The sequence below is a fragment of the Phymastichus coffea genome, unplaced genomic scaffold (genome assembly GCF_024137745.1).
Source record: "Phymastichus coffea isolate CEN01 unplaced genomic scaffold, Cenicafe_Pcof_1.1 PCOF00020, whole genome shotgun sequence".
Taxonomy (NCBI): domain Eukaryota; kingdom Metazoa; phylum Arthropoda; class Insecta; order Hymenoptera; family Eulophidae; genus Phymastichus; species Phymastichus coffea.
This window is the reverse complement of record NW_026706831.1, coordinates 3,434,411-3,452,747: the sequence shown is the minus strand read 5'-3', so window position 1 is coordinate 3,452,747 and position 18,337 is coordinate 3,434,411. Positions and strand designations below refer to the sequence as shown.

The 18,337-nt window shown below is 35.4% G+C and overlaps 1 protein-coding gene across 3 annotated transcripts in view; it reads left to right on the top strand.

Moving 5' to 3' along the window:
• The window catches only part of LOC131675357 (cadherin-87A), a 943,248-nt gene that overhangs the window by 701,299 nt on the left and 223,612 nt on the right, over positions 1-18,337 (top strand). The window contains exon 23 of one of the 3 annotated variants that reach the window (XM_058954307.1): positions 1,750-1,831. The exons of the other annotated variants lie outside the window; for them this stretch is intronic. Coding sequence (XP_058810290.1) covers positions 1,750-1,819 — 70 coding nt within the window. The 3' untranslated portion in view covers positions 1,820-1,831. Of the gene's footprint in view, positions 1-1,749; positions 1,832-18,337 lie in introns of those variants that run through there. 3 annotated transcript variants of the gene reach the window in all.

Genomic DNA, 18,337 nt, shown 5'->3' with positions numbered 1-18,337 from the left:
GATTAAGAAGATGTCACTCGTTTATGACAATTTTGAAAAGTTTAAATTAATTTAATGTCAACATTGTGACGTCTAGGTTACTCTCAGGTACGCTTGGAGTAAGTGTAAGCTCAGAGTTGCTCTGATTTGGCTTGCGTACAACGCATAAGGCGGAATGAGCAATATTATTATGCAGAGAAACTACTAATTCACCAGACTCACGCTTAAAGAATTTCCAGAAAAAAGAGAAACAAAAGAAAAAGGAAGAATTAGAGAATGAAAAGAAAAAGAAAAAATAGCCAAATACAAAATTCACTTACTCTTTCTTTTAATGTATTGTTCTACACTGAACTACGCACTCTCTGATCTCTGGTCTCTATCTCTCTCTGAATTATAGATGTTCTCGGGCTGGCTTTGCTTGGGCTGGCTTTGCTTGGGCTGACTTTTCTTGAGCTGGCTCTTATCCACTACTTATTTTTTTCTAATTTTCTTTTTGTCCGTGATTTCTGAAGTACTGATCCTGCAGTCTTGCACAGAGCTTTTTATCAGCAATGGCTGAGTGGAAATCCCTTACTTCTGGGCCATGACATGATAACGATTCAATTTTCTATATTGGTGAAAAAAATTTTCTTATCCGATTTTGTATTCATAATAGGTCAGAATGCATGAGTTTTCAGAGAGAGGGGGCGGTTCTTTCTTAACTTGGGCCTTTTTCTCCAGAGATGGCTCTAGAGTGCCATTTTTTATAGCAAGAGTGAAGCTATGAGTTATCATTATTTACACAAAATCGTAGTGAACTTAGTTAATTTTAACGATACATGGTGATTATTTAATAGTAAGGGAATTATAATAACTATAAATTGCAATAATTTACTAATTAAGTAAAACATTTTGAAAAATGCGTGAACTTCTAAGATTTATTATAAAATTCATTACAGTTTTATTGTTATTTTCGCTTAAAACATGAAATTATTTATTAGTTATTTTGTTTTTGTAAGGGTTGAAGTGGATAAATAATACATCTTAAAAATATGTGCATTATGATACAATGATTATTAGAACAATCACTATTTGATTTCCTATAATAATAACTTACAAAATTCATTAAAACCTATTTAATATTACGGATATTATCTTAGTGTTTTCTTTATTTTCTGACTAAAATGATTTTCAGAGTGAGAACTCGATTATAGATTTTAGGAAGCCATAATTATCTATTAATAATTAAAGTAAGAAAAATTTCCGAATCTCAACAATTTTATTTTATTCTATTTCAATGGTAAATTTTAAAGTTTCTTACAAAGAAAATTCGGTAGGAAAAAGATAGATTGCATTTTTATGGCCCTTCCTCTCATCTTATGATCGTTGGCTCCTGTCAACGTATGCGAGTGGGACAAAGCAGGATAGAGCAGTGATTGTAAGGCCGGCCGAGTACGCAGGCTTGAACCACTATCAAGTTTTATAGAAACACCTTATTCGAGATGTGTTTTCATCATGGGAAATCTTAGCTGCGACTCTCAATCCTGCTCTTTCTATATATTTTGAAGGTTCTCATTCTATTCTTTTAATTTCTATTAATTAAATAGGATTAAAAAAAAACTAAATTATGTCCTGTCGTTACAACATTTTTTATCTAAAAAATCTTGTGACAAACGTAGAAGTTTATTACAATGAGCACATGTCATGAATGCAGAGCGTCCATATTCAGCGTAAATATCTAATATTTCTTTTTTATTGAAGCAAACTTCATTTGCATTTTTAAATTTGCAGGGATCGGCTACAGCGTATCCAGTTTTATACCAAGCATACTGTAGCATCGATCGGAAAATGTCTACTGTAAACTCATTGTGAATCAGTGAATACATCTTTAAGAAAAATATTCTATTATAAACATGTTATTTAGTCTGTTCCAACAAGGTTTGATTGTAAAATATATTATCCAAAAAATATACGTCTAATGGTTGACAAAATCCTGTTGTTCCAGCAGATATTGTTAAAAGGTTAACGCAATCTTTTTTATCAGGTGTTCAGCAACTATTCAAATGATCTGCTAATTATCCAGTCCAACTATCAGTTAAAAGTAAAGTATTTTCTTTCAAGTGTGATGTTAAGCAGTCTAGCATCAACTTTTTGACGTGTTCCGTCGTTAATTTACCAGGCATACTACAAACTAAAACGAAATTATTCCGTGAATTCTATACTACTTCTTGGTAAACTCTAGGTCTAAATTCATTATCAGTAGTTTCATGTAAACATATTAACATATAGGATAAACGTTTACATGATGCTGTCATTATTAGATGAAATATATATGAATTAGTGGAGGTTATATTGTGACTTGGACGAGAGTAGACGTGTCTTGTGTGAGTGCTGAGTATAGGCCGATTCTGGAGAGAAGGAGAGCAGGAAGTGAAGAGAAAAGTGGAGAAAAGGTGTAAGAGGAGTGGAAGGGCGTTCGGAGAAGAGAAAAAGAGAACGAGACAAAGGGCGAAGGAAGAAAGGTGAAAAAAAATAAAGGGAAAAAGGATAGGTTAGGGTAGATAAGACAGAAGGCGGGAAAAGAGGAGCGTAGGAGAGGGGCATAAAGGCGAAGACAGAGGGAATAAGAGAGAGAGTTAAGGCGGGAGCAAGGTGGGGAATTGGAATAGGAAACAGGAACGAGATGTTTACAACGCCAGGAACAGCGAGAGAGAGGGACGGTAAAGGGGATAAGAGGAAGGCAAAGGGGGTGAGAGGTAGAGAGAGTGAAGAGGGCATGAGAGGAGGAAACAAGGAAGAAGTGAGGCAGACGAAAAGGTACAAAAGTGAAAGCGAGGGGAGTGAAACAGAGGGGGATGAAAGGAATGAATTGGACAGAACATTGATAGGGGTGGGGGAGAGTAAAGGAGAAGACAATGCATTTGAAAGAGTACTAGCAGAAATGAGAGAACTGAGAAGAGAGGGGAAGAAAGAGAAAGAGGAACTGCTAAATGAAATGATGAGACGAATGAAAGAGGCGGAGAAAAAAAGAGAGGCAAAATGGGAGAGAGGTTTGGAAAAACTTAGAGAAGAATTAGAGAAAGATAGAGAGGAAAGGAAAAAAGAGAAAAGAGAAAAAAAAAGAAGACAAGAGAAGTGGGAAGAAAGAATGAAAGGATTGGAAGAAGAGATGAATAAGATGAAAAAATACATGGAAGGAAGAGAGACAAGGGTAGAAGAAAAAGGAGTAGATAATAGGGAAGAAATGGATCACATGAAGGAGAGGATGGATAGAGAAAGTAGGGTTAATAATATAATTGTAACAGATCTGGAGAGAGAACTGAAATCGGAAAAAAAAGGAGATGCAGAGGAATGGTTAAAGGACGGAATGGGAATTAAGGGGGAAATAATAAGCCTAAGGAGTATAGGAGGACCAGAAACAAAACAGAGACAGGAAGGGATAGAGTATAGAAGGAAGAGGATGTGGAAAATAAAGTATGCCTCATGGGAGCAAAAGGAGGGAATAATGAAGAAAAAAAGTAAATTAGGGGAGAAAAAAATATATATAGATCACGACTGGACGTGGAAACAGAGGAAAATAAGAGAGGAGGTAAGAAGAAAAGCAAGAGAATTGAAAAATAAGGGTAAGGAAGTTAAAATATGGCACAACGGGTTAAGAGCAGGGGAGGAAGAGTGGAAGTGGAACGAGAGAGAAGAGAGAATGACAAAGAAAGGAATGGAGGGGTTTCGGAAATAAAGGGGGGAGAGGAGAGATGAGAGAAGAGGTGAAGGGAAGGAAAACTGTTAAAATGTTATTCTGGAATGTGGCGGGAATAAAGAGCTTGGAAGAAAAGGACTGGAAATATATTAGAAATTTTGATATAGTAGGACTTACGGAGACATGGGTGAAAAGAGAAGAAGCAGAAATAGGAATAGGAAGAAATCTGAATGGGTATAACATTGAATGGAGGGACTCGAGAAGGGAAGGAAAAAGGGGTAGGGAGATAGGGGGTGGACTGATGGCAGTAAGAGAAAGACAAGGGAGAATAAAGGTAAAATGGAAGAAAGAAAGGACAGAAGAAGTCATAGTAGGGGAAATAGAGATAGAGAGAGAGAAATGCACAGTTGCATCAGTCTACATGCAGCACAAGAAAAAAGAAAATTATGAGTACCTAACCGAAGAAATAGAGGAAAATAGAGGAAAAATATTAATAATAGGAGGAGACTTTAACGCTAGAACAGGAGGCGAAGGAAGAGAATGGGACAGCGAAGGACAGATAGGAGAAATAAAAAAAAAGGATGGTATGATAAACGCAGAAGGCGAAGAGATGGTAAAATGGCTAGGAGAGACGGGATTAGTGATTATGAATGGGAAAAAAGAAGGAGAAGAAGAAGGAGAAATTACATATATAGGAGCGAGAGGGATGTCGACAATTGACTACATAATAGGAAATATAGGAGGGGAAGAGAGAGTGAAGAAAATGCAAATGGGAGAGAGAACCAAATCGTATCACCTACCAGTAGAAGTGGAACTAGAAAACAGGGTTGAAGAAGAAGAAAACAGAGAAGAAGAAAGGTTAAGAGAAGACTGGAGCGAAGAAGGAATAAAAGAGTATCATAGATGGATAGGAGCAGTAGAAGGAACGGAAAAATGGGAAGAGATAAAAATCAGAGTGCAGAACGCTGTAACAAAAAAGAAAATAAGAAGTAAAAAAGGAACAAGAAAAAGCTGGTGGAGAGAAGAATGTAAGGTAAAAAGAGACAAGGTAATGAATGCTCTGAAAGAACTAAGAAGAGGAACTGGGGATAGAAGCAGATACTTGGAAACAAAGAGGGAATACAGAGAGGAAATAAGAAAGGCAAAAGAAGAGGAAGGAAGGAAAGTGGCGGAGGAAATAAGCAAAGATAGAACGAGAAGGAAATTTTGGGAAAAAGTGAGCGGAGGAAAGAAAAAAAGAACAAAAATAGACAAAAAAATAAGTAATGAGGAATGGCTAAAACACTTCAAGAAGCAGCTGGGAGAAAAAGAAAAGGACTACAATCAAAAAGAAGAAAGAGAAGAATGGGAAAGAGGTGAAAAAGAGGAGGGAGGGGAAATAAAAGTAGGGGAGGTAGTAGCAGTGATAAAGAGAATGAAAAAGAAAAAAGCAGCAGGAGAAGATGGGATTGCAAATGAAGCGTGGATGGCAGGGACTGAAAGCCTAATAAATGACCTGACAAAATGTCTAAATAGAGTATGGAACGGAGAAGGATACCCGAAGGAATGGAGAAAGGGAATAATAATACCAGTATACAAGAAAGGTAAAAAAGAAGAAGTAAGCAATTACAGGGGTATAACGCTGATGGACACAGGTTACAAGATATATGCAGAAATAGTAAGGAAAAGACTAGATAGAGAGATAGAAGAAAAAGGAATACTAAGCGATACGCAAATGGGATTCAGACTAAAAAGAGGAACAACAGACGCAATATATGTGCTAAAAACGGCAATAAGAAAAGAAATCAGGGAAAAAGGTGGGAAATTGTTTGTCTTCTTCGCTGATATGAAAGCAGCGTTTGACAGGATAAGAAGACAGAAGATATGGGAAATAATGAAGGAAAAAGAAATAGATAAAAGGACCAGAAGAAGTATAGAAGAAATATATAAAGAAACAGGATGCAGAATAAAAATTAGAGGAGAGATAATAGGGGAATTCGACACAGAAAAGGGAGTAAGGCAAGGGTGCCCGCTGAGCACCACGCTATTCAATCTTGCCTTTGCGGAGTTAGAAGAGAAAATTAGTAAAATTCAGGAAGCAGGAGTGGTAATAGGAAGAAAGAAAATCTGGACGATAGGATATGCGGATGATATAGTAATGTTGGCAAAAAATGAAAATGGGATGAAAGAGATGCTGAAAAAACTAAGGAAATTCCTAGAGGAAAGAGGGTTGGAATTAAATGTAGAATAGTCAAAAATGATGAAATGTAAGAAAGGAGGAGGAAGAGGAAAGGAAGAAAGTTTTGAGTGGATAGGAAAGAAAATTGAAATGGTAAAAGAATATAACTATCTGGGATTCACAATAAGCAAAAATAATGGGAATAAGAGACATATAAAGAAAACAGAAGGTAAAATAAATATGGGATTAGGAAAAGTATGGGGGTTGGGAGAAAGATTATTTAAAGAAAATTGGAAGCTAAGGATGATATTATTTGACGCGTTAATGAAAAGCGTGATAATGTATGGAGCAGAAATATGGGGGTGGAAAAGATACGAGGAAATAGAAAGACTACAAATGAAATATATAAAATGGGTACTGGGTTTGGACAGAAACACACCGAGTTACCTGATAAAATGGGAAACAGGAAGAAAAGAAATAAAAGGAAAAGCAATAGAGAGAGCGATGAGATATGAAAATAAAATAAAAGAAGAGAGGGATGGAACAATAAAGAAAGAAGCATAGAGAGAAATGAAGAGAAACGAAAGGAAAAGAGAAGAAAGAAATGAAAAAAAAGGAGAGAGAGAAGAAAGACTAGGGGAAAGTAAAAAATACAGAGAGAGAGAAGAAGGAGACGATGAAAGAGAAGAGTTCTGGGAAGAAGTAAGAGAAGAATTGAAGAAAAAAGAAGAAAAAGAAACGGAAGACAAGATGGAAGAATCAAGATATATAAGAGAGTGGAAGGGGATAAAGGAGGAAATGAAGAAGAGTAGACTAAAAGAAATACAAAATAAAGGGAAAATAAGAGGGCTACAGATAAGAGAGAGGTTTAGGTTAGGGAACGAGACAAGAGGGTGTAGATACTGGGAAAAAGATGAAAATAGGAAATGTAGATTATGCCAAAAAGAAGAGGAAGACTGGAAACACATAGTAGAAAAATGCGAAATGACAAGAAAAGAAGGAGAAAAGTGGGAAGAAATAATGGTTGGGAGCAAAGAAAAAATAGCATGGATGATGGAACTAAAGTGGAAAAGAAGAAGAAAAGAAGAAGAGAAAGAGAAAGAAAAAGAAAAGTGAAAAGAGAGAAGAAAGAAATTGGTAAGAGAGAACTGTAGTAAGCATGAGTGAAAGCAGAGGGAGCGGAGGATATCGCAGAAAAGGTGTAAAAGCCCTAATACGGACAGATGAAAGAAGAGGAAAAGGAAGTGCAAAATACACTAACACAAACAAAACACAATCACACGCATATACAACACAAAACACTAGCAAAAGAAACAAGACACGTCACTCAATAAAATTGAAATGTACATTGTAAATAATCAAATTGTAACATTAAGTTGAATAAACTCTATATATATATATATATATGAATTAGTTGCAATAACAAGAAAAGTACCCCAGGTGTCCCTCTAAGATTTCAATAATACTGAGATATGTTATAGTGCATCAAAAAATAAAAGACACGTATTTTTTTATCGGCGTATATACACTTTAAGGGGGTGAAAACCACCCCCGAATGTCAGCCTCAAAATCACATTTTTTTCAATATCTTCGGTACTATTCAATATTTATCAATAAAACAAAATGGAAAAGAATTGCCATGAAAAACGCAACAACAGTATATACGTTTCGATAATAAGGGTTGCAACCCTTAGAGTTAATAGGGATAAAACTGTATTTTTCTAGTATTTTTTTCGTGTAAAATTTTACAGAACTGTTACAAAAAAATAAAAAAATGTTTTTCAAATACAAAATGTCAAAAAAAGGTGACCTGTTTCGGTGTTTCCGCAAAATCTTTTGTTACGGGGGTGAACTACCCTTAAACCCTATTATAAAGCAATCTAGATAAATAATATAATAAACGAATACTCGATTTTGATAAAATTGTAATATTTTATAGAGCACTGAAAAGTAGGGAATACGTATATTTAATCAGCTAATATTCCATTAATTTTCAATAACTTTTATGAACTTTCACAATTAGTTAAATTCATTCTTTAAATGATGAACAATAATGATAGTCTTCAAAAAAGTGTTTGAAGCATAAAGATTTTTTACACCAAGCACAGCGAACTATTGCAATATTCCTGCAGCCTTCAATCTCGCAATGCGTTTTGCAAGAATCGCCAAAGCTGAAGTCGACAAGGTTCTCAAATTTTCCACAGTTTACATCAAGGTAACCACTTTTGTACCAAGAATATTTAATAAGATTCTTATATCTTAGGGATCAAAATTGGTCGTGGACTAGAAATTGCAGTTTAATAATATTATTACGTTTATACAATTGCATATCATAATCCATAACAATTACTTTGTCTAAAAAATGTCTAACATAATTTTTCCACATGCGAAAGCCAAATACATCTAAACGTTGAATTTTTCTTGTAGTTCCTGTAGGAATTTTTTTTTATATTTACTTCTTTATATTTACTTCTTTATTAACAAGTGTAACTTCTACTATTTTAGGACAATGCCCACTCCAAGAATCTAATAATAATATACTTTTAGGACCAACTTTCGTGTGTCAAGGTCATTTGTAGGTCAACTTTTTTTTTTAAATGGAAACCCCTATTTTCGACACTGCTAATCGAAAGAGCGGAAAATTTTATGTCCAAACATGCACTCAGGTCATGAGTGAGGTATTACCTTGAGCTTAACCTCAAGGTCAGTTAGCCTCATCATGGTATGGGTCGATGCCACGCTCTACCACTCAGGCTTGGGTTATTGCGACGAAGCTTAAGGTCGTTCTAGGACTATCTTTCGACGAGGAATTCGATGGTGACCTTGGATTTGACCTTCAACTTCAATGTCAAAGTCATTTGGAGGTCAACTTTTTTTTTAATAGAAACCCATACTTTTGACACCAATTTTATTATTATATTCAGCGTCACCCAGGAATAACGGCGTGGACGTAGTAATATCTCTTCCCTTTGGGGTGCTTATTTTACGTGAGTCCCCTTGCCTCTCACGATTGGGGTGCTTGTTTTACGTGAGTCCCCTTGCCTCTCACGATCGGGGTGCTTGTTTTACGTAAGTCCCCTTGCCTCTCACGATCGAGGTGCTTGTTTTACGTGAGTCCCCTCGCCTCTTTCGCTTGCTTACTATCATTACAACGATCTACTTTAAATGTTCAAATTGTCCTCCGTTTACTTCCTGACAGTAAGCCAATCGATGGTAGAAATCACGAATGGCATTCTCGATGATTTAAGCGGGAATAAGAGCTGATACATCTGCGATTCACCGCCGAAGGTCATCTAAATTTGCGGGTTTTGTTTGGTACACACGATCCTTCAAATAACCCTAATAAAAATAATTTAGCGACGTCAAATCGGGTGATCTAGCTGGCAATTCAATTGTGCTCCTTCGCCCTACCCATCGATCAACAAAGGTCCCGTTTAAGTATGTGCGAACGTTTAGTCCGTAGTGGGCAGTTGCTCCGTCCTCCTGAAACCACGTCTCATCAAAGTTATCTGCAGTCATTTCTCTAATCGCAGGAATGATCGAATTTCGAAGCAAAACTTCATAATTTTGAGCATTTAAATAGCCATCATCAAAGAATGGTCCAATAATTTTATTGTTTAGTATTCCGGCCCAAACATTTAGTTTTTCCGGATACTGGGATTTATCTTCTCGCAACCAGTCAGGATTTTCAGCCGCCCAATATCTACAATTATGTCTGTTTAATGTACCGTCAAGTTGGAAAGTTGCTTCATCTGAAAATGCTATCCTTGATGGGAAATTGGGATTTTCAACTATGCGATCCATCATGTCTTCAGAAAACTCAACACGACGATCGAAATCATCCTCGTTTAACTTGTGAACCAAATTTACTTTAAATGGATGAAAACTTACTAATTTTAGAATATTGTGTACTGCGATTTACCTATTTCGTGCTCTTGAGCTGCTCTGCGGATAGAAAGATGTGGATTTTCAGTGAATGATAACAATACATCGAGTGATTTTTCTTCATTCGTTGCTGTACTTGGCCTGCCTGCTCTAGGTAAATCTCTGACATGACCATGAAGATTAAATCTTCTAACAGTCGACATGGCAATGGGAATTCTATTAACTCTGAATGCTTGATTAAACACACCCACTACTTCTCTCATAGTTCTCTGCACGTTACCCCAACCTCTCATCATAAGTAGCGATATTCTTTCTCTTTCGGAGAGGCGATCCATTTTGACTTTACGGACTTACTCAAAATACCAGTTCACAACAAACTTTAAATAATATTCAATTAGTTTTTAGCTTTTATTTAAATGTTTTTTTTCTTTTAACAATAAAATTAAAACAACATTCAAAGAATATCCTGTTTTAGGAGATTAAAAAAACGTGTTTTTGGAGAAATTATTTTGAATTTTTGAATATTGAATTTTAATCGATTTATGAGTAAAACGCCTTACAGTTCGAGTTGCCAATTAGTTGGCCCGATACAGCTCGTAATTTTTATGCCAAACAAAGATATCAAGTAATTTCTTTTTTTTCAATATGGTACACTTTTTACGAAAAAAAGAAATTTTTTTGCAAAAAAATCGCCAAATTAAAAAAAGAAAAAAAATTTTTTAAATAAAATATTAGATTTCCTTCTTTATTTTTAAATTGCAGGATAGCAGAATGAATTATTTTACAGTTTAAGATAATAGAATTTATGTTAGTGAGAACAGGAATTATACGATAAATAATTTGAACATTTATTGTAATAATTTAGAACTTTCGTAAAACAAGCACCCCAAAGGGAACAGATATTACTACGTCCACGCCGTTGTTCCTGGGTGACGCTAAATGTAACAATAAAATTGGTATCAAAAGTAGGGGTTTCCATTTTTAAAAAAAGTTGACCTCCAAATGACCTTGACATTGAGGTTGAAGGTCAAATCCAAGGTCACCATCGAATTCCTCGTCGAAAGATAGTCCTAGAACGACCTTGAGCTTCGTCGCAATAACCCAAGCCTGAGTGGTAGAGCGTGGCATCGACCCATACCTTGATGAGGCTAAATGACCTTGAGGTTAAGTTTAAGGTCATACCTCACTCATGACCTGAGTGCATGTTAGGACGTAAAATATTCCGCTCTTTCGATTAGCAGTGTCGAAAATAGGGGTTTCCATTTAAAAAAAAAGTTGACCTCCAAATGACCTTGACATTAAGGTTGAAGTACAAATTAACATTAAGTACAAATCCAAGGCCACCATCGAATTCCTTGTCGAAAGTTAGTCCTAAAACTACCTTGAGCTTCGCAAACGCTTTGCTACCTGGAAAGTTAATTCCTTGATTCGTTACTTTTTGGACACCCTGTATAACACAGGCACACAAAAAAACCAAGTCTCTGATATTTGAACACGACACATATATTTCCATGTAATTTGATCCGCTGATCACGAATCCGCGATCCAATTGACCCCATGACGTCTGGGTCAAGGGCATTTGAAGGTTAAAATTGAACACACACATTTGAGTTGAAAAAAATGACTAATCTTTATGTTTTTTGGGTCGCTGAATAATAATTCGAGGTCGGTTTGACCTCGAGTAGTAAAGGTCAAGGTCATTTGAAGGTCAAACGTGTTTATTTTAGAAATAATGCATTTTTGACTGCAGATTCTGAAAGAACGAAAAATTTTACGTCCATAACTGTATTTATTAAATTTTTTTAATATGATCCAAAGGTCATTTCAAGGTCATTATAAGTGATGATGTGGGGAATTAATTTGATGAATGCAGAAATACGAAAATATGGTTCCCTTCACCTAAACTATTGCGGTAATATATTTTGGTGATCGTTGAACCAGAATACAAGGTTCGTCTGTCTCCTCAAGGACAAGATAAGGGTCGCCCCATCAAGGTAAAAAAACAACTAAATCTCTGCAGAACTATAAATATGAGACTTAGCTATTGTTTTTCCTTCTATAACGCTTTCTTTTACTTTCGAAGGATCTGTGTAGCGGATTTCTAATTCTTTTTGCGCTCTCGTCATCTTCATCATCTGTCACTCGATCTCTTTTCAGTAACCAACAGTAGTCCGCCAACATGTTTCACTTGCCATCTAGTTTCAGCCTCTTTCAGATCTTGATGGAACCGTTCCCCTTGTTCTTCGCTGTAATCTCCCAAGTTATCAGGGAAATAGCTAAGATGAGCATCCATGAAATGAACTTTGTGACTCATCAAACATCCCAAACACTTATAGTTTCTTATCATATTTGCTACAATAGTTTTGTAGTCATCGATTTTGTTATTTCCCAAAAAGTTCTGACAAACATCTCGGAAACTGAGCCATGCAGCTTTCTCTAAGTCATTCATGGTATCAATGAATTTTTCATCGTTAAACATTTTACGGATTTGAGGTCCATCGAATATCCCTTCCTTCAATTTCGCTTCACTTAATCGAGGGAATCGCTCCATTAAGTACTTAAAACATTTTTCACCTTTATCCAACGCTTTGACAAACTGTTCCATCAGCCCAAGTTTTATGTGAAGAGGCGGAAGTAAAACTTTTGAGGGATCAACTAAAGGCAGTTTCAGTATATTTTCCAAGAGACCGGGTAAATGGTCCCTTATCAACGCTAAGTAGCTATGCCTGTCAACATTTTGATCAAAAAAGTAAGGTCCAATAAGATATCCGTTTACGATTCCGCACCAGACCATGAGACTCCATCGATTTTGATGGTCTACAGTTCTAAACCAGTAAGGATTTTCGTGTGACCAATAGTGACAGTTATGTCTGTTCAGCTACCCGTCGCTATAAAACTTAGCTTCGTCGGAGAAAAGTAAGTATCGAAAAAAATAGGGATCATTTTGTATGGTTTGCAAAGCCCATTGGCAGAAATTAATTCGCGCTAAAATATGACGCGGCTGTAAGGCTTGCGTTAGAGTGATGTGGTAAGCGTGATAATTTAAATATCTTAAGATTCTCGAAACTGTACTTTGCGGTATACCCGTTTCTATTTCAATCTGTCGAGTACTAATGTGCGGATCTAAGTGGACAGCTGCGAGAATTGTTAAGGTTCGAACATCATTATCTTCATAATCATGATGACGGCGTTGGCGAACAAGGTGCCCTTCGCGAGCTCTTTCAGTTAAGGTTCTTATTGTCATATCATAAGGGTGTCTTCTATCTGGAAAGCGTACAGCATAAAATCTTGATGCAGCGGCGAAATTGTTGTGACATTCTCCTAAAATTAATATCATATCAACAATTTATGTTGGTGGATAATCAGCCATATTACGAAATTTCTTCCGGATCAAGTACAAGAAGTGTGAATAGTGATTTAATAACGAGGTAGATTTCAAGGAATAAATAAAATATTACAAATAAATCAATGGCTAACATAAGCTCAATTTTTTTTCAATAATACAATTAAAAGTAGTTGAAAAATGATATTACCACGATAAATTTCGCCATCTAATGAAAATCGGTCAATCTTTGAGCTTTAATATCTCGGAGACAAAAAATAAAATTTTAAGTACGTTTTAAATCTTGAGTCAGATCCTTCAATCAGTTATTATTTTAATTCGTAATTAATAAAAAGAAATTGTATCAATAAGCTAGGGCCATTCTGTGTCAGATCTTATACATATTTATTGATACAGCAATATCAAAAATAAATCTAACAGTGGTGAACGCAGTACGAGCGTCAGACTAGGGATTAAGCGATTTTCGAGTGCATTTTAAAGAAACTTGAAACAAAAATTAGCTAGACCAGGTACTGTACTCTGAAAAAAATTCTGAAAACGAAAGGGAACTTCGAACAATAAATCCGTGGCTAATCGAACGTGAGAGGAAAGGGGAATCGAGATAATCTAGCACTCCGACGTGAGAGGCAAGGGGACTCACGATAATCTAGCACCCCGACGTGAGAGGCAAGGGGACTCACGATAATCTAGCACCCGAAAGGAAACAGAACTTACTACGTCCACGTCGTTGTTTCCGGGTAACGCTAAAAGTAAGATAAAAGAACTTTTGTTTTGCTTTTCTTGTATTACAAAAAGCCACTCATGTCTGAAGAAGAATCAGCAATCAAACAAAGGTTCCTAAATTTACCTTGATATGATCTTCTTAAAGTTAGGTTAAAAAACTAAGAAATCTCTGTCATCATGTAAGAAGTTACATTCTTTTAGGACTTAATATCATAAAACAGGGACTGCAGTCAAAAATATGGTTTACCAATAAAAAATGCGTTATAACCTTCAAATAACCTTGAAAATTGATGCCAAGGTCAAGCTAATCAAAGTAATTAACACCCTTAGAATTTATTGATCTTTCACAAGCATTATGAACGGTAATATTACCAAGAAAACCACGTCATTTTAGAAAAAGTACGAATAATCGTTTTTTCAGACATTTGACCTTCATTTTTGACCTTCCCAAGGTCACAAAAACAATTTTTGCATAAGACAATTTTGATTTAAAATTTTCCGCTCTTCCCAAACCCGCACTCAAAAATAGGGGTTCCCATTTGAAAAAACCATCTTGACCTTGAAATGACCTTCAAAATTAACTTCAAGGTCAAAACTAATGGTACCGTCAAATGGCCCCATTTGTCCTGACCAACTTTTGTCTGAAACATTTTTTTGCAGATGTCGTGGCTTAGAATCAATTCGGGTCCATAGATTAAAATGGGTCACCCTGTATTATATTATTAACATAAGTTAACACACACACACATACACACATATTATTACTATTACTATATGTACATAATTATTATAAATTACTAAATTTATCATCATCATCATCATGATCATCATCATTATTATTATTAAATTACTACTACTACTACTACTACACTATTTAACTTTATATATGTATTATTATAAGATAAAATCAGGGGTAAACATTTTATTGAATAAATTAAATTTACTCTAAACCTCTTACTGTAGAGTTTTATTTATATTAGTCTTGAAAAACTTTATTTTCAGTCTATAATTTTCCAATATAAAATAACTTAATAGGATAGGTTCAAGATTTCGGAGTTATTGGTTTGTGAGTTTAGGCTTTGAGATTTGGAATTCATTTGTTAAGTGTTTATGAGTACTGCCTTCAAAATTTGTAAGTTTGAGGTTTGAAGTTTATAGGATTAAACGTAACATACTGTCTTGATTTCCTTATGATTTATGGGATTAAAGTTTGAGCGTATGTGGTTTTATGAATTTAAGGTTAGGGGTTTGTGATTCATGTATGTGGAGATTGTGGTAAGTAGGTTTGGGGTTTGTGAGCTTGGGATTTGTTGACTTGGAGTTTATAATCTTATAAATTCGAGGTTTGTAGGTATGGAATTTATGGACTTGTGTTGGTAAGCTTGAGATTTGTATGCTTGCTATATGTAATTTCGGAATTTGGGATTTTGGAACTTGTCGGCTTGAAGTTTGTGGGCTTGAGATTTATGGACTTGGCGTTTGTGGGTAAAAATATATTTTAAAAATATAGTTTTACCACCATAAAATATAAGGTGTACAACCCTCCATATTCGAAACCAATATAGTTTTGTTGTTTGTTTCATGAAATATTTTTCTATTTTATTTTATTAAAAAATTTCAAATAAAACTGAATATACTAAAAAAAATTTGATATTAAAGGTAACTTACGGGGGTGGTTTTTGTGCACTAGAAGTGAAAATTAGCTGAAAAAATACGTATCACCTATTTTTCAATGCACCGTATCATACCACAATTTTTTTAAAACCGAGGATTCATTTATTGTGTTATTTATTTATATTGCTTTATAATAGGGTTTAGGAGTAGTTCACCCCCGTAACAAAAGATTATGCGGAAACACCGAAACAGGTCACCTTATTTCTGTTATTTTGTATTTGAAAAATATTTTTTTATTTTTTTGTAACAGTTTTGTAAAATTTTACACGAAAAAAATACTAGAAAGATACAGTTTTACCCCTATTAAATCTAAGGATTGCAACCCTCATTATCGAAACCTATATGCTGTTGTTGCATTTTTATGGCAATTCTTTTCCATTTTGTTTTATTAATAAATGTTGAATAGAACCGAAGATATTGATGGTAACGTGATTTTGGTGGTAACTTTCGGGGGTGGTTTTCACCTCCTTAAAGTGCATATCCGCCGATGAAAAACAATACGTGTCTTTTATTTTTGATGCACTATAACATATCTCAGTATTATTGAAATTGGAGAGGGACACCTGGGTTACTTTCCTTATGAGTTATCAATAAATAAAAAAAATCATAATTTATTTAAACAATTAAAATTGAATTGCGAGATGGCAATTCAACTGTACATACCTATAAAATTACTGATAACGATTGTTACCCGTTTGTTGATTTTATAATGGCTACAAGGAGAGTTTACGAATTCGTTATTTAATTATTATTCAAAATTGGATAGTTAAGTGTGAAATTCGTCAACGAGAACAGGTAATTGGTAAAATAAGTCGCTGATTTACCGGCATCTCAGCGAGTATATGCGAACGACACACGTGACTCACTCTCACTCCGGTTACGCTACGGTAAGCCACGTTTAAGCTAGCTCTGTGAAAATACAACCTAACTACCTTCCTACGTTAATAAATAACTTTTCATTATAATATTACCTAGTGTGTTTTACCTCTCTGATATTCACCCGATATATAAAGACATTACAATTATGGCGACGAGGATGTTTGAAGCGGACAACGCGTGAAAATAAAGTCGAACGCGTAATTTTTATTTCGGAGCTCGTGCTGATTTTAAAGTGAAAATTCGCAAGAAGTAATTCCAAACACATATTTAGTGGTAATACGATCAAAAATTATTAGAATCGTTTATGCAGAAAGTTTAAGCTGCATTTATAAAGCGAGCTTAGTTCAAGTGAAAGTTGAGAAATTCACTCTTGCTGAGATACCACTTGCCTAAAAAAAAGTGTAATTGTTGTAATATTGCGTTTCTTGCCAGGCTATAGGTTTTAATGAGTGATCAAAGTAAACAAAAGGAAAAACCAAAAGTTAGTTAGGTTTATCAACTGAATAAGCAACAATTATATGTTGAATTGAGAGAGCGCAATATTGATTTTGATAAAAGCGATAAAACCGATAATTTACGTAAAATTTTAGTTGAAGCTCTTATAATAGAAGCAACCTTGAAAGCAAACAGAAGCGGAAAAGCCGAAAATAAGCAAACACGGGACGATAAAAGTGAGAAGTCAAGCGACGACGACGATTCCTTCATATCAACAATAGAAACCGACGAAAATAGCGTTATGTCGGACAATAATACGAAACTTGAGTTTTGCTTGGAGAAAGGTGACTGGAATCTGTTTATTGAAAGACTCGAAGTACAATTTGATGTAAAAGAAACGAAAAATGAAAAGAAAGTAGGAATATTGCTTGGACGATTAGATGATGAAGCATATAAATTACTGAAGAGTTTGTGTGCGCCGGTTAAACCAAAAGGACAAAACTTCGACAATTTAGTTAAGATAATGTCGGAGCACTTAAACCCGAAACCATCGGAAGTCATGGAAAGATGTGTTTTTAATCAGGCAAAGCAACAACCAAGCGAAACAGTTGCAGCGTTCGCAGCAAGATTGAAAAAATTGGCCTTGAATTGCAATTTTAAAGAATTATCTACAGCGCTAAGGGATCAATTTGTAGTTGGCATACGCGATGAAGATACACGTATCGCATAATTTACGAGTGACAAACTTGAATTCGACACTGCGTTAAAAGAAGCGGTAGCAAAAGAAGCAGCGGTAAAAAACGCATCAAATGCTACAAATACATTAGAAAAGCGATACACACAGAGAGAACTATTTTTGTTTAGATAAGAGAATAAGACCTCAAACACAAACAACAACAGTAAGCCGATGCCAAGCAAGCAGCACGGCGGAGCAGGCAAGAAATTTGACGGTAAACAACAGCGACAAGTCAAGAGTAAAACAGACATCGTATGTTGCTGCTGCGGTAGACGAAATCACGTACGCGCATAGTGTCGACATAAGAACGAAAAATGTAACCACTGTGGAGGCAAGGGTCACCTAGAACGAGCCTGTTTGAAGAAGAAAGCGCCAAATAGGAGCAACGTACATAAGCTGAAAGAGAGCGACGGAGAAGAAGAAGACGACTCAATGCAGAAAACATCGCATCGAAAAGATTTCTTCTCTCTCGAGTTGGAAAGTAAGTGCTTGTACGAAAGCGTGAGTATAGGTAATGAATGCGCGAGTGTTGAACCAATGTATATTGACGCGACAATAAATGAAACGAATGTTAACATGGAAATTTATTCGGGTACTTTTGTGACTGTTATTTCAGAAGTTGAAAAAAATAGATATTTTCGCGATGAGAAAATTATTAACACAGAAGCAAAGCTACGTACGTACGATAATAAACAATTGAAACCGATAGGTAAACTAGTAGATTTTAAAGGTTGAGTTTAACGGAAAAACGAGTATCTTGTATTGTTACGTTTTATCGGAAGAAGGCCCAATTTTAATTAGCTGATAATGGCTGACAGCATTCGGATGTTGGCCATTGATGATTAAAAA